Genomic DNA, 16,677 nt, shown 5'->3' on the forward strand with positions numbered 1-16,677 from the left:
TTAATCTCTCTGAGCCTCTGTTTTCCCATCTGCAAAACGAAGATGATCACAACACCTCCCCACACTCTGGGGTAATAAATGAGTTAACATGTGTGAAGCACTTAGAGCAGCTCTCGGCCCCTGGAGAACACTCAGCGACTTCTCACAATTATGACGAAGGGCATGGAGGCATAACAATAGCAAAGAGTTTGGTGCCTACACTGTGCTCTCTTGGGGCTCCAACTGCCATTGAGGTTCACCCACGGCAGAGGTCTCTTTCACAACATTTAAGGGTTCTTGAAGGACTTCATAAAAACAGAAGGATTAACTACAGATGACTAAGCCCCATGATGGAAACAGAATGAGGCACAGTAAATAATGGACTTGGGCAAGATTATATTCCTACAGACAATATACCAAGTTCTCCCATCCTTTGTTTGCAGTCCCTCTGCTTTAGGGAACCAGTGGTCAAAGAAATGTCTCCATGTGCCTAGGACAGTCTGGGTGGACCCCTGGAGAAATCTGAAGAATAATTAGGACTTGCCAGGTGGAGAAAGAGGGTGGATACCCCAGGCAGGGACCAGGGTGAGGTAAGCAGGCATCCAGGGTATAAGATTTAAGGAGGCATTGACACTCAGGGCCATACTTGAGCAGGGGCAGTACTTGCACATCCCTGACAGTGAGTGCTTCCTTAAATATTGTACCCCCAACCTCCCCTGATGCTTCATTGCCTCACTTTCATCCTGGCTCTGCAGAAGAGCATAGGTTTCAAAGCCGGAAGGGTGAAACAAGCTGGCATAACTAGAAATGTCCAAGTCCTGCAGGATTGCTGGAGTCTAAAGACCACTTGGAGTCAGGCTGGGGCCAGATCATCAGAGGCGCTATGGGCCAAATAAAGGAGTGTACTGTTTGGTCTAAGAGTGACAGGGAGCCAATAAAGAATCCTGAAGTGGTCACAACATGGTCAGATGTGCACTATAGCAGGATTCTTCTGGCAGCAGCGTGGCCGGCAGACCGATGGATAAGGAGAGAAACGGGGCTGGGAGGCCAGTTCAGGGAGCTACTGAAAAGTCCATGTCTAAGGGCAAGACAACGGGTATCTGAAATAGGGCAGTGCCAGCTAGAAGGAAGGAAAGAACCCACTTGAGACATTTTGAAAGCAAAATTGACAGTCCTCGGGGACTGACTGCAGATGAGGACTGACGGGAAGGGTGGAAGGTAGCACTGAGGTTTCTAGTTGGTGACCAATCTAGAAGCCCTGGGGCATTGCTAGGTAAAATAAGAACATGGAAGGCTGTTGTCAGGGCTTCCCCAAGTCCAAGGGAATCCCCCATTTCCCTATTTGTTTCCTATAGGACACACTCTCTATCTCACTCACCCGTACTCTGTGAGGATCACTGAGCTAAACCTAGTGGCTTCCAGACCCCATCCCCTCATCCTGCTCATTGGCTTCTAAGTGGCCTTGGGGGTGTCAAAGTCCCTTCAAAGGTGGCTGTGCAGCTGGGCTCTGACCAACACAGTCGCATGCCCAAATGCCCATTATTCCTGACCCATAGTATCCACAGCTCCGGCTTGGCCACCATGACCTTGCTGAGAACCTGGAGGGGGTCTGCATGCCAGGCACAGGCCAAGCTGGCCTGGGGCTCTGGGGGACAGGGGCATAGGAGGCGGGTAAAGGGGAATGAGGATGTGTTGGGAAGCTGAGAAGCTTGAGCTGCCAGGAGAAGACAGATTAATGAGACACAATCTGAGACCAGTGAGTCAGCCAGAGAGCAGGCTTGGGGGAGAGGGGCGGGTTTCTAAGGTGCAGCCCAGAAAGACAAGTGGCTATGCTGGTCATAGCCTGCAGGGCAGCATTTGAAGGCACTGACTTTGGGACTAACTTCCTCTGACCCAGGCACAACCACACACGCTGACCTTGTGGTCAACTGAGCCCCCCAGATCTTCTTCTATGAACTTCAGTGAAGCAGCTCTCACCTTTCTGCACTTGAGAAGCTTGGGAAAAAAACTGCTCTGCACGCACTTCCCCACATTCTCATAAAAAGAAAGCAGGTTAAAAAGCAAGTCTGAGCTCTTTGAAACGTTAATTAAAGGCACGACAGTTTCCTTATTTAACTGAGGGTTGCTACCTCATTTGGGATTATTAGCAAAGCAAGACAGCCTTTGTTGTGCTTGACAAAGTGATTAATTCAGACTCTAGGTGAATTTTGGCTTTCTCAACATCTTTTGATGTGCTAAGATTCCCCAGTGAGGACAAACACCATCAATTACTTAAACAAGCCATTACCTTGTGAGCACAATTATTGGCCAGGTCCAATCTACTAATTGGCAGATGGAGACAGGGAAGTGAACTCTCACCCTGGCTGGGACCCTTACGCATCTAGGAGGGGCAGGAGTCTTTTCAATTGTCTCATGAGGGTGTTCCTGCTGATGTGGGGCAGCCTCGCTATCTCTCGGCCTCTTCAAAAATGCATCTTGGGTGACTTTGTGTCTCCAGCACCCAGAAGCTGACCGTGGCTCTCTGATGACAACTTCATCACCTTGGGCAGGCTCTGCAGAGCTCAGCGTTGGGGGAATGTGAAAGAGAAGCGTCTGTAGAAGCAAAATCCGTACTTGAAAGGAGTTTGCAAAAAATTCTTTGGCTTGCTTTTTGGCCCTCTCAAGAGCCAAATTCTCCAGCTCCTGGGACAAAGCAGGACAAGGCAGGGGCTGCGCAGGATGCCCTGTCTGGGCTTAAATCCCCTGACACGTAAGGAATTCAAGGTCCAGACCCGAGAGGCCGCCTTTCGTTTTTAAAGATACAAACACATGAAATCACATTTGAACACACTGGTATTTAAATTTGTAAATTAAACTATATTATAATACATTTAAATACATTTTATTTTAAAATGCTTATTATATATCTATCTTTAAGTGCACTAAGCCATTCCAGACCCCTCCCCCCAGAGGGTTGGGCGGCAGGTTTTAGGTCGCATTTATATATGTCACCAGTTTTTCCAGTGGGTGACGGGGGAGCTTGGCCTAGTTAAATTCAGTCAAATACTTAAAAAAAAAAAAAAATCCAGGAGTGGTTCATAAATATCAGCCACTTAACTGGTTTTATGACATAATTCAATTGCCTCATTCTATTTTTAAAACAGAAAGGTGAGTTGCACACCCATTCGTGTTCTGAAACTGCTCGATGCTCTGCCTCCATCCTTCTCCTCTGATTCTCACCAGCACCAACAGGCAGGGCACCCTCCGCGCATCCTTCTGGGACCAACCCTGTGACCACGTGGCAGAGAACTGGGGGGACAAAGGCTGAGGCAGGGCCTGACTCGGGACCTCCCACAGAGTCCCCTCCTTTCCGAACCACCTACTCCAACCCCACGCCTTTTGCTGCTCTTAGTCCTAGAAGGGACCCGTTGGTTTTCATGGGGAAGGATGGGCATTGGAAAGCATACCAGACTCAGGCATGTACGTAGCAGACTTGAGTGCAGGCTCACCGGCTTGAGTGTGGGGTTGCCAGCTTGAGTGTGGGATCATAGACAAGACCCCATGGTTACTGGCTTGAGCCCAAAGGTCACTGACTTGAGCAAGGGGTCACTGGCTCAGCTTGAGCCCCCAGTCAAGGCATGTATGAGAAAGCAATCAACAAACAACTAAAGTGCCGCAACTATGAGTTGATGCTTCTCATCTCTTTACCTTCCTATCTGTCTGCCTGTCTCTTTCTCTCTCTCCCTCCCTCTCTCCTACCCTCTCTTTCTCTCTCTCTAAAAAAAAAAGGAAAAAGAAAAAAAGTGACCTGCTAGGACCATGCTTGGCCTATGAACCGTCTGTAGCAGGTGAGATCATTTTAGGGGGTTCATGGACTTTTAAAATTTTCCATTGCAAAGTGTTTATTTTTACCATGAGTTCTTATTTATGAAAGTAGTAATGGTTTTCCTCTGTGGCCACGACAGAAAGGTTTCTTTTAAAATAAATGCATTTAAGATTACTCAAAGGAAATGGGAAGTAAAACAGCACATGTGACTTGCAGATACGACAAAAACTGTAAAGATGCTAAACAACTGAAGTTAGAAGACTAACGACTTAATACCGAAACACTGATCTGTTGCCTGTTTAGATAGTAGAACCACCAGAGTCCGGTTCAGTGGTGCCTGAGGCAGAGGCTGAGTATCATTCGAGCTCTTGGTTTGCTTCCTGCCCACCTCCCACAACTGTACCATCCAATACTCCCTAAACAGGAAGCTCCGACAATCTCCCAGTCCCCACCCCCAGACACTTCTCCCTTATCGGCACACTCCAAAACTACAAAATAAAAGCAGGATCTACACACAATACAAGTTGGTGTGGTAGCTAAATAGCGGCCCCAAGGATGCCTATGTTCGAATCTCTGGGACCTACAGAATGCCACTTTCTATGGCAAAATAGACTTTAAGGATGGGAGTGAGGATCCTGAGATAAAGTGTTATGGGTTACCTGGGTGGGCCCTAAGTGAATTCACGAGGGTTTTGTAAGGAGGGACTCAGGAGGAGTTGGTCACAGAAGGCAATGTGATGACTGTAAGCAGACATTGGAGTGATGTGGCCATAAGTGACAGAAGTAATTTCCTGAATCCTGTGGAAGGGACCATTCCTACCTGATCCCTCAACATTAGGCTAGAGAGACTGATTTTGAACTTCCAGCTTCCAGAACCATAAGACAACACATTGCGTTGCTTTAAGCCACTAAATGTGTGGTTATTTGTTACAACAGCAACAGGAAATGAATACAGTTGAGAAAGATTAGTTTACTTAAAAGAATGCCTTCATTTTTTAGTAGGACTCACCATATTGATCGTTTATGTAAGGTGTCACTATACATTGAAAATGATTCTCATTACAAAGGAGTCAATTCACAAGTTTCAAAGTCGATTTAAGTTTTTGAACAGGCACTTAACATGGTTGAAGACTCAAATGTGATATCATGACGTATCACCAATACATACAGTGAAAAGTCTTCCTCTTCTTACTAGACCTAGATGCCATTTCCCACTCAAAGGAACAGGGCTACTTGGGAAAATTGCTGGTGCAAGTTTTGGGCAAGAAACATGTAAGCTAAACCTGGAACATCTTGCCATTTAAGGAAGTTAAGGAAGCTGTTCTGTCTAAAGTACTCAGGAACAAACTTATATGCACCCAACCAGACAAAGATGGGATAATTTGATAAATAATAATTGCAATGGATCAAAGCATAGCAAAAACACTTAAATCCATGAATTCATCATGATGCAAATATATCATGTGTCACCATTATAAGATGATATGGAATCAACTCTTCAGCTTAGCACATTTTATATTCAGAAGTTCCCTATAAGAATACAATAGACACTGAAAGTACTGCATGTCAAAATGTAAAATGTGTGAGATGCAGCTAAAGAAGTATTAAAGATTTTAACCTTAAATATACTTATTAAAAATAATATTTTCCAGTCTACCTGAATCATTACCAGCTAGAAGCAGCGGTTATTGGGGCTTGGACATGAGCTGCAAAGTATAGAATGGTGACAACAATTCCAGTGCCATGCGGACTTTTCCTGTGTGGACCTTTCCTGGACTCCTGCTCCCTGTGACAGCTCCTAACAGACTGAACTGTGGTTGGGTTGCATTCTTCAGGGACTTGGCATGGTGATGGGGCCAACTTGGTCTTGGTGAACTTGTTAAGGACACTACTCTTTTACGGATTCTTGCTGTATTGGCCAAGAGTTTGCTTAAAGGCTTTTAATCACTGTAAAAAAAAATAGAGGACTGGATGAAGAAGATGGGGCACATATACACCATGGTATACTATTCAGCTAGGAGAAATTATGACAGCAGATCACTTACAGCGGAATGGTGGAGTCTTGGTAGCATTGTGCGGGGTGAAATAAGCGAATCAGAAAAAAACAGGAACTGCAGAATTCCATACATTGGTGGGACATAAAAGTGAGACTAAGAGGCATGGACAGGAGTGTGGTGGCTACGGGGGGTGGGGGGAGGGAAGGAGGGAGAGGGGGAGGGGGAGGGGGAGGGGTACAGAGAGAACTGGATGGAGGGTGGCGGAGGACGATCTCTCTTCGGGTGATGGGTATGCGGCAGAACTGAATGACAAGATGACCTGGAAATGTTTTCTTTGAATGTATGTACCCTGATTTATTGATGTCACCCCATTAAAATAAAAATTTATTTATAAAAAAAATATTGAAGGCAAGTGAGCTATACTGTTAAGAAATTAAAAGAAAAAGAAACAAGAATGGCATATCAACAAAAAATGGAGTAAACCCAAAGAAAATAGAAGAAAGATGATACTAAAAATCTGAACATGTTAATTAAATAGAAAGCAAAAAATTAGAAATTGTCAACAAAAGCAAAAGTTGGTGCTTCGAAAAGATTAATAAAATAGACAAAACTATGGCAAGACTAATCAAGAAAAGCTTCTCTAACTAAACTAGGAATAGAAGGAAATGCCCTTAACCCAATAAAGAATATCTACCAAAAATCTACAGCAAAATCTCACACTTGCCCTGGCTGGATAGCTCAGTTGGTTAGAGCATCATCCCGAAATAGAGAGGTTGCCAGTTCGATTCCTGGTCAGGGCACATACAGAAGCAGACTAATGTTCCTGTTTCTCTCTCTCTCTTTCTCTTTCTCTCTCTTCCTTTATCTCTTAGTAAAAATCAATACACATTTAAAAAGAAATCTCACAGTTAATTCTGAAACATTATATGCATTCTCCTAGAGTTAGGCACATGAAAAGGATGCTCTCTTTTACTGCTACTTCTAAATAGTATTGTACTAGAGATTCCAGCCAATAGAATAAGAAAAGAAACTGAAAAGTGAGACAGGATTAGAAGGAGAACAAACTGATATTATTTGCATAACACACAATTGTCAGCAAAAGAAATCAAAGAGATTCCACCTGTAAGCCAATAAGAAAGTTCAGAAGGATCACTGATTACAAGATTGGCATAAAAAAACAACTGTTATTCCCACACGCGAGCAGTGCCAATCCACCAGATGCACACCAGATGACTTCCAGCCTGGATGGCAAGTCAGAGCAAGGGTTTGTGGGATGGGGCACAGGAGAGGGTGATGAACATGAGCAGGAGGACACAAAAACAGAATGAGGCACTAAACGGGGAACTGAGATGACCTCATTAGAAGCTCTGCATTTCCAAAGAACTCTTGGCATGATGCATGACTAAAGCAATTTCTGTAGTTACAGTTTCTCTAGTTGCAGTGGTCAGGGTAGAATGAAGTACGAAGGAAGAAGGAAAAAGAATTTAAAGTCAGCTAATAAGGCTGTGGTCAGTTACTTTCTAAATGTTCACGTGGCCATCCTCTTATAACGACACCAGTCAAAATGAATCAGGGGTCCACTCTACTTTGGCATGACCTCATTTTCACTAATTAAATTTGTAACCACCCTATCTCCAAATAAGGTCATATTCTGAGGAACTGGGAGTGAGGACTTCAACATATCTTATTTGGGAGTGATACAATTCAACCTCTAACTCCTGGGGTCCATAGATTCTGGGTTAAGAGCCTGTTGAGAGAGACAGAGGGGACCCTGGGACCAGGGAATAAGAAACAAGGGAGCAGAGAAGAGAGTGGGAAGGAGACAAATGAAACCCACTTTGTAATTTTGCTCATAAGTCCAGTGGCAGCGACCTCTCTCCCTGCTGATTTCGGTGCAAGGATTTTAGCTACTACTGACAGCAGCATTTGGCAACTCCTAGTCTAAGACACTCAAGGCCTATTCTTGAGTCCAGGCCGCAGAGTGAAGTTTATTGGCTGTGTCTAGAACATCCTCTGCTGATGCCATATGTTTGAAAATGTCTGAATTTTGTGCAGGGACACACAAGCAGTATTTTCATAAGTGGAGTTACATAATCAGGGCATGGACTAGCATAATAATTAGCATGTGTAATTAGGCGCAGACTTCTTGTCCTTTAATTAGACAATCAAGATATCTAATTACAAAATTAAGATGTAATTACGTGGCCCAAGATGACATATTTCTTTCTACCCATTAGAGATTACATTTAGAAAATAATTCACAAAAACGGAGGAACAAAAGGAACCTAGAAACCTGATTGGAGATGCTGAGGGAAGTGTTAAGTGGACTATGTGTCTCCTTTGGTCTTTTTTCCTCTTAGATGTGAGGAGTGTTATTTAAAATATCCTAGTTGACTTGAAAGAATCACTGTTACACCCCACGCTGTCAACCTCTGGTACACACACTAATGAAGAGGAATGTGGGCACGACTAATCCGTGCAATTTGCATGTGGCTCTTGACTGCAGTTTGTAATTACACTTGAACATGGAGTTAAATGTTCGAGTGTCCCGGGGATTCACTCAAACCCAGTAATGCAGCCCGCCGGTAGAAACATCAGTCAGGAGAGCTGGGAACAAGAACCCCCCTTCCTTTTCTGCCCTGGATGAGCTCTCCCTGGTGGCCCCTTTGCCTGACCTGTGGTGGCACAGTGAATAAAGCATTGACCTGGAACGCTGAGGTCACTGGTTCGAAACCCTGGGCTTGCCTGGTCAAGACACATGGGAGTTAATGCTTCCTGCTCTTCCCCCTGTTCTCTCTCTCTCTCTCCCTCCTCTCTGTCTTCTCTCTCCAATAAAAATGAATAAATAAAATCTAAAAAAAAATAGTAGTAACAGTTAAAAAAAAAAAAAGACTTAAACTGCTCAGAACAACACAAATCAACACTTAAGTTGGGTTGGCCTTACTGAATATTTGAGTATTCGATGAAAAGTTCTTATTTTAAGTGCTCCTTACTGGACTGCGGGTGGGAGGTGGGGGGAAGGCAAAGACTCGAGCAAACATTCCATCTTTCTAATAATAAGTGAGTGATTCTTACAACGGTGGCTTTTTTTTTTTTTTAAGTTCCAGTACTGCTCTGAAGCCCAGCTGTAGCGATACTCCCTCTACTTTTTCTCGCTCCTAAATGAAGATTTGGCTGATCTCGGCATGATGCTAAACACCCAGTTTGACTCATTAATTTTTCTGAACGAACTGAACTTTTGACCTAATTAGCCGGCTGATCAGGGATTACAGCCATATGTCCGGGTTTTTCCAAGCCAGTTCTGACTTTCAATGTGTTACCCCTCTGTTCCCATAAACTGTTGAAATATCCTAGTAATTCCAATGTTTTGACAGCCACACGGCACTTCTCAGACTGCCGCTTTCTCCTGGAAAGTGGCACAGAAATCTGTCGGGCCACATTTCCTGATTTTTGGTTAAGAAAATATGTTTCCCATATGGTTTCAGGCCGTGAAAACAAAGATATAAAGAGGTTGTAAGTGGCTGGTGATGAGGTCTCGTCTCCACGGCGTGTTCCCTCCGTCTCTGTTTTTTTTTTCTCTCTCTCTTTCTTTCTCTATTAGGCCATGAAATGTGCTGAGGGACGAATTATGTACAGGGGCCAATTTTGACCAAGAAAATAGACAAATCTGCACAAGGAACTCTTGTTTGCTATCGTTGCTTTTTCACCCCGTGCTTTCTGAGACAAATGTTCACAGTAGTTTCAGAGGCAAAGGGGCTGAACTGGGAGAGGTGTGTTTTAGAAAACCATTTACGGGTAGACATTATAGGTGGTGAAGGGGTATTTGGACAACATCATCCCTCAGGGGGTCGCCCAACTGTGAGATTGTAAGATTCCTTGATCTCCAGCCTGCCACTCAATCAGAAGGAATTCACTGAGTCCTGTGCTTCTCACTCACCCATAGGGCTCTACCTCTGCAGCCCTTAGGCATTGTCAACTGGAAACTTCTTTTTCTTTTTCTACCCTTACTTCCAGAGGAAATAATTCGGACACCTTCCAGGGCCAAAAGCATGAATGCACACTTTGGTTTCTCTGTTTTACAAATGTGCTCTTCCCCCCCAACAGGTACTCTACTTCAGCATTTTCAAGACTGGAGAAGTTGGGCATCAGGCATCCCAAGCCTTCACCTTTTATTGGAAACCTGACATTCTTCCGCCAGGTAAGGGCTGCCTTCCATGCCTTCCTGAGTAAGACACGCTGAGCCCAGTGGCGCTTCCCCGTGAAGCACTGCCCTATCTAGGGCACTCACACCTGCCGTGCTCTACAGGTGAAGGTGCCAAGTGATGACAGTGATCATCGCTTGCCACTCATCAATATATATTGAGCCCTATAATCCATTCATTCATCCATTCACTTAAAAAAGCCATTGATTGAGTGTCTACATGTCCTGCGCCCTGGAAATGTGGGAGAAGTAGCAGTTACTTATGCACCAAATATGATAATAGTGGACAACACCAGATCGGATCTATAGAGCCCTAGACTTGTTGTTGTTCAGAGGAGCAGGAGACCCTTCAGGGCTAGAATCATCCCGGAGGACTTCCTGGAGAAAGGGGACCTGCAGGAGCAATAGACACAGAGAGACAAGGACACACAAACCAGACGGGGAGTAACAACGTGCAGGATGTACCTGCATGAGAACCAGGGCACAGCCTGATAGGCAGCCCGGAAGCCAAAGACTGGGGAGCCCTGAGGAATGTGGCTGGAGCGGGAGGGAGAGACAGGTGGGCTAGGTTCCTGACAGTCTAGAAAGGCAAGCCAAGAACCATTCGTGCACCATCATTTGTGAGTAGGAGATGGACGGCCAAGTGGATGATAACTCTGTAAGGGAGAGAATTTAGCTCAGGTCTGTAGACCCCAACTACTGTTGATGTCTAGGTGTGTAGTGAAGACATGGCCCAGGTTGGTAAATGACAGTAAAAAGACAGGGACATTGGGGGCAAAACCGGTACCTCGTGTGACTAATAAAAGTATATAGAATTCAGGCCCTGGCCGGTTGGCTCAGCGGTAGAGCGTCGGCCTGGCGTGCGGGGGACCCGGGTTCGATTCCCGGCCAGGGCACATAGGAGAAGCGCCCATTTGCTTCTCCACCCCCCCCCCCTCCTTCCTCTCTGTCTCTCTCTTCCCCTCCCGCAGCCAGGGCTCCATTGGAGCAAGGATGGCCCGGGCGCTGGGGATGGCTCCTTGGCCTCTGCCCCAGGCGCTAGAGTGGCTCTGGTCGCCGCAGAGTGATGCCCTGGAGGGGCAGAGCATCGCCCCCTGGTGGGCAGAGCGTCGCCCCTGGTGGGCGTGCCGGGTGGATCCCGGTCGGGCGCATGCGGGAGTCTGTCTGACTGTCTCTCCCCGTTTCCAGCTTCAGGAAAAAAAAAAAAAGTATATAGAATTCAAAGCAAGACCAAGTCAAACATGCCTCTAACTTTGGGGCCTGGGTAACAGGGAGAAAGAACTCCATGAGTTGTCAGCAACAAAAGGTCAGAAGGGAAGCTGGTTCAGCAAGATACCCTTGATTTACCAGAGTGACTAGCAAGTGGAAATGTCCACATTTGTAGATATAGGCCCAGGGCTCTCTCTTCTAAGGTTATTATTATTTTTTTTTCCTCACACTGGGTTTTGTCAGAAGCCAAATGGTTTATTCTGCTAACCCATGGGGCTGCTGCCACCAGACCCAACATCAGCAGCCAACAGATCCAGCATGTGACAGCCACTAAGCCAAACAAAGGCAGGAAGGACTAAATTTGGGCCAATGCTGATAACACCCCTTTAAAGTCTCTTTAGCATTCCCCCATCCCTGCCCCCCCAGAAAGACAGGCCTTTGGCACCAGAGAGAAAAATCACATTAGCTATTTCTGTCCTTCCTCCTTCTCAGGGTCTTCTCTGTCCCTTTCTGTCCCTCTCTCCCTTTTTCAGTCCCACTATCCTCTTTCACCCTTTATTGTTGTTACTTCTCTCCTGATAGTGCTTTTTTTAAAAAAACAACAACAACAACAAAAAAAACACCTTCTCCCATCTCTATCTCAAGGGTGGCGGGTTCACAACTTTGAAAGCCCATAGCTACTCACCTGGGCTTCCTGCGAGATTCCCAAAGCAAGTGTGAAGAGATTTCTAAGTGTCAAAATACAAGATCAGATCAGATGGGAAATGAGATACATTTCCATCTTTCTGGGGGGTGTGGGAGTGATCAGTTGCATTCAGTTGAGTAGTTACAATGGCATTAACATGTGGAGGGAAATAGCTGTTCCTGTGAGGAGAGCACTGTCCCTCTGTACCTGGAGAATTTCCACATGGGCTCGTTTTCAGCTTGGCATCCTTGCGTGTACAAATCCTGCCCAGTTCTCTCCAGAATAGAGTAATTTCAGTGCCTGTTTTTATATTCATACATGCTCTCCTTGATACATGACAAGCTTAGACTGTGAAGGTCAACTTCACGAGGACGGAATGCATGTCCCTCGAGGAGGACAGCTGCCTCTTTGACCTCCCCCAACCCTCACCTCTCACCCGCCCCTCACAGATCTGCTCGTAGTCTCCATTCCCACAACGCACGTAGCATCTTCCACTCCCCACCTCCGACCAGACCACGCATATTTTCACATATACTTCATTCCCACAACACAATTGATCTAGCATTTTCTGACCTACCCCCCCCCCCCGCCCTCGGCCATGCCTCTCTCCAGGTATACATGCCTTTCCCGCCACAAAATGTGCCTAGTGTTCCTTCCTGTAGAAAGTGCCTCTGCGGTCCTTACGTTCTGAAGATGTTGATTTTAGTGAAAATTTAACTTGGATCATGATCATTCAGAATTTGTGATAAATTTGGAGAGACTTGGCAGATGTTTACATATATCGCGGCTGTGAAGCTAGGCTTTGCCAAAAATAATAATAATATAAACCAAATTGCAGAGGGGAATGTGAACGGAGTTCAGAAAGCAAACAGTTTTCAAATATTTTAGCAGCAATTATACACAAATAGTTTAAGTATAGATGATCTTTGCTGTCCATTAAAGCGGAGCTGATGGAGACTTTTCCTTGGCGCTATATATATATATATATATATATATATATATATATATACACACACACACACACACACACACATATATACACACACACTCACACATATATGTATGTATTTTAAAGCTGTTAGTTTATTCTAATACTCCAAAGTACTTGAAAGCAATATCACTCCAATTTTTTTTTATTGTTGATGTAATTGCATTCTCGCTGTTCCAGACCGTTTTTTCTGAGTAAGTTTGAACACTTGAAATTTTGTTGCACTGTGTTCTCACTCCGGTGCTGTGTTTTCTGCAGGGTTTCTGGGAAAGCCAAATGGAGCTCCGAAGGCTTTACGGGCATCTGTGTGGGTAAGAGGGAGACTCCATTCTTCCGCCATACATTTTGATTGTTGCATGAATTATTTGGAAGTGATGACAAGGGGGGAAGGTGTGTGTGTTTCTATCTTTTGAGGAAGGGAGTGCCCAGCCCATGAGGCCCCTAGAATTGACCCCAGGGTTGGCCAAGGGGCTTGCTATAGCATGAAACAACGCCACTTCCCAGACTTGACGACCCTGCCTGAGTCAGGCCCTGGGTGCCTTCACCATCTCTCAAGACAAAGGGTACACCAGGGTGTGCTGCCGCGGGCCCCGGTGGCCTCCACGCCTTGCTCTGATCTGCCTAGATAAACCATGGCAGGTCTATCCCTGTGAACTTATCTGAACCATACTTGGACCTGTTTTGTTCAACTTTATGGTTACAATATACTGTCAGTTGTATGACCACATCATCTACCATCCAACCCAGTCCGCTGTTGAAAGTAAAAGGGGGTGCTATCAATAATTACCCCAGGACAACAGTGGAAACTGAGGCTGTCCTGGATCTCCTGGGACATAGGATGACCCTAGTTTTCAGGCAGGTAATTTAGCCTTCCCTTTAATTTTTCCTAAATTTTCTCTTTTGTGCTTCAGAGTATGCTCCCTACCCACCTTAAAAAAAGAAATGAAATTCCAGAATCTGGTGAACAAACTTATGTTCAGAGCACTTGCCTATTCAAGATTTCACAGACTTGAATCAACTGACTCTCGACATGTGTCTTTCCACACGGGAGTCCTAATCATTCCAGCCTGCTCTCACACAGCTTATCCTTAGCCCCTGGGTGATTTTAGCAGCTCTTTTGCAGACCTCCAGTGATAACTTTTCTGGTGCAGTAAAGTTCTGTTGTGTTCCTGATGTACACCCTAATGGGGTCCCGTGGTTTGGGAAGTCCTTCAGTCCCAGGATATGTGATGCCTGGTCTACCAGGGATGACTCTTGAAAGAGATTGACTTGTATCCAGGAGACCCACAGTTCGGCCAAGTTCTAAACCACTCTTTCGTTTGCTCCGTGCCCCCATGAAAGTAATATATTAAGATGGTCTACCAGATGCTCTCCGCATGGGTTTGTTATTTCTGTGTAACAAACTAAAATGAAGAGACTTAAAGAACAAAGTATGATTTTTATCCTGTGTCTTAGGGTTAGTTGGCATTGACTGAGCTAAGCCACCCTTGTCTAGGAAGTGGGACTGAGCTCCAGGGACATCTGCAGGGCAGGCTCTTCTCATGGGGAAGGCAAAGGTTCAGAGAGCAAACCCAATGACACAAGAACATTTTAAGTGTCTGCTATATCATGTCTGCTAACATCCTGTTGGCCGAACTAAGTTATATGACTAAACCCAAAGTCAGGGCAGGAAGTCATGTGGCCATGCATGACATTGATGGAGCAGGAAGGTGTATTCCTGCAATGGAAGGACGGAAAGATGATGTATATCTTTCAATAATAAGCAACTAGACCATATGCTCTAAGATATCTTTCAGCTTGGTCTTTCTTTTCCTTCGATTTTTTTTTTGTAGGTATGTGTATAGCTTCTTGCTTTCAGCATGATAGGTACTCAATAAAAGCTCAAGGGATTGAACTGTTTACCTTTCTCTTTCTTGTGTGCTGTTCTATCGCTCTGTAAAAGTCCTCATTCCACCTTTCCCTTTCTAATCGTCTCCTTCTGCTGCTGGCTTGACCCTGACCCTACGGGCTGCTCTGTACATTTCTGAGACACCACCCTGATACAGAATGACATCAGCTTCCCTGGAATTAGGAAAAGGTTTCCTTGGGTTTGAATTCTAGGAACTACTTTCCTGAGTACTTTTCGTACAGATTTTCAAAGTCAAGTCTTTGGGTATTTTAAAGTAATTTTGAAATCTCAGATGAAGAGTTTTAAAGGGCACTGCAATAACCGGTGGGTGGTATATGAGTACGCAGGCAGGCGCATGCATAAGAGAGAATGAGAGAGTAAGACAATTGGTTTCCTTGACAACAGGATGTCCAATCAACTTTCTCGCAACTTTAAGTTAAGACAATTTATCCTTTGCATTTCAAGGGAACTTCTATCAAAGAGAATGATTTCAAATGAGGTTGTAGAGATAGAAATTGCAGTATTATCTACACTCTTTGTTCCCAGCTCTGGTGAAAAGGAAAAAACAACAAAAAACAGAGAGATGGTGGCATAATTTCTTCATACAAAGCTATCACCTTTTTCTGCTTTAGGCAAAAAAAGATGAGCCCTAAAATGACCTCTTTTGAGACGCATCCATTCCTGGATTGGGTGGCAGCACAGGGGTGGGGTTAAATCCTGCTCTAGCTCTAATCCAGATGACACTCAGACCGCTCACCTCTTAAAACCAAAGCGTTGACTACTTCCAGTCAAGATGGCAGCCTAGGTAAACGCAGTACCTGCGTCCTCCCACAACCACATCAAAATTACAGTTAAACTATTGAACAACCGTCATTCAGAACCCCCTGAAATCTAGCTGAATGGAAGTCCTACACCTAGGGATTTAAAGAAGAAGCCACATCAAGACTGGTAGGTGGGGTGGAGATGCAGAACAGGCTGGTCCAACACCCACATGTAGTGGACAAAAACCAGGGGGGATATCTCAGCTGCAGAGGTCCCCCCTGAGGAGCAAGGGGACCCAGCCGCACCCCAGACCCCTAGCCCAGGTTTCCAGAGCCAGGAAGAGAAGTCCCCATAACTTCTGGCTGCAAAAACCAGTGGGGATTGAGGCTGAAGGCAACGGAGGGCTGCTAGAGAACCAGGCAGGTCCTCCGACGGACTTCCTCAGACTCACTCCCTCTGAGCTCCAGCACTGGGGCGGCAGCTGGAAAGGAACCAGGGACACACAGGGAGGAACTGAATTGTCTAGCATCAAGGCAAGACCTGGTGAGGGGGTGCTTTCTGCCAGACAACAGTGCTGGCAGAGGCCATTGTTCCTTTGCTGAGCCCTCCCCACACAGAGCCAGCAGGCGAGCACCATTTTTGAGTCTCCATCAATCTGGTTGATACTACTGGACACTGGTCATTCCCTGAGACTCCACCCAAGCCATTTCCAGTGGTATTTCTTTACAAATGGCCTCTCTTGCTTCATGCTTCAGTCTTCCTAAACTCTCTCAAAGAGGGAGCACCTGGCCTCTGTGTACCCTATACTTCTTGCTAAGTGGCCCCAAGCCCAGCATTAGTGGCAGCTGACCTTGGTCTGCAGCCTGGCCTCTCTGGGACACCTCCAAGCCCAGCACAAGTGGCAGCCAGCTTCAGACCACTCTGCAGTTCATGCCACATGGCCCCAGGTGGGGCACAGGCAGTGGCTGACCTTGCACCTCCCAGAAGGCCTCAGAGCCACTGTACTCAGTGGACAGCTATAAACCACGCCAGATTACAACCCTATCTAATCCATGAGCGACACCCACCATGAGCAACACCCTCAAGGGGTGGGCTCAGTGGGTACCAAAGCACCACTGAAGCACATCCTGCTCTGTACGGGCAACTCCTGCACAGCAGTTCCTC

At 45.6% G+C, this 16,677-nt stretch overlaps 1 protein-coding gene across 3 annotated transcripts in view; it reads left to right on the plus strand.

The window, feature by feature from the left end:
• The window catches only part of TBXAS1 (thromboxane A synthase 1), a 132,094-nt gene that overhangs the window by 14,464 nt on the left and 100,953 nt on the right, over window positions 1-16,677 (plus strand). For all 3 annotated transcript variants that reach the window (XM_066366180.1, XM_066366181.1, XM_066366182.1), the window contains exons 2-3: window positions 9,885-9,978; window positions 13,122-13,174. In XM_066366180.1, coding sequence (XP_066222277.1) covers window positions 9,885-9,978; window positions 13,122-13,174 — 147 coding nt within the window. The remainder of the gene's footprint in view (window positions 1-9,884; window positions 9,979-13,121; window positions 13,175-16,677) is intronic.

The sequence above is a fragment of the Saccopteryx leptura genome, chromosome 2, assembly GCF_036850995.1.
Source record: "Saccopteryx leptura isolate mSacLep1 chromosome 2, mSacLep1_pri_phased_curated, whole genome shotgun sequence".
NCBI classification, from domain to species: domain Eukaryota; kingdom Metazoa; phylum Chordata; class Mammalia; order Chiroptera; family Emballonuridae; genus Saccopteryx; species Saccopteryx leptura.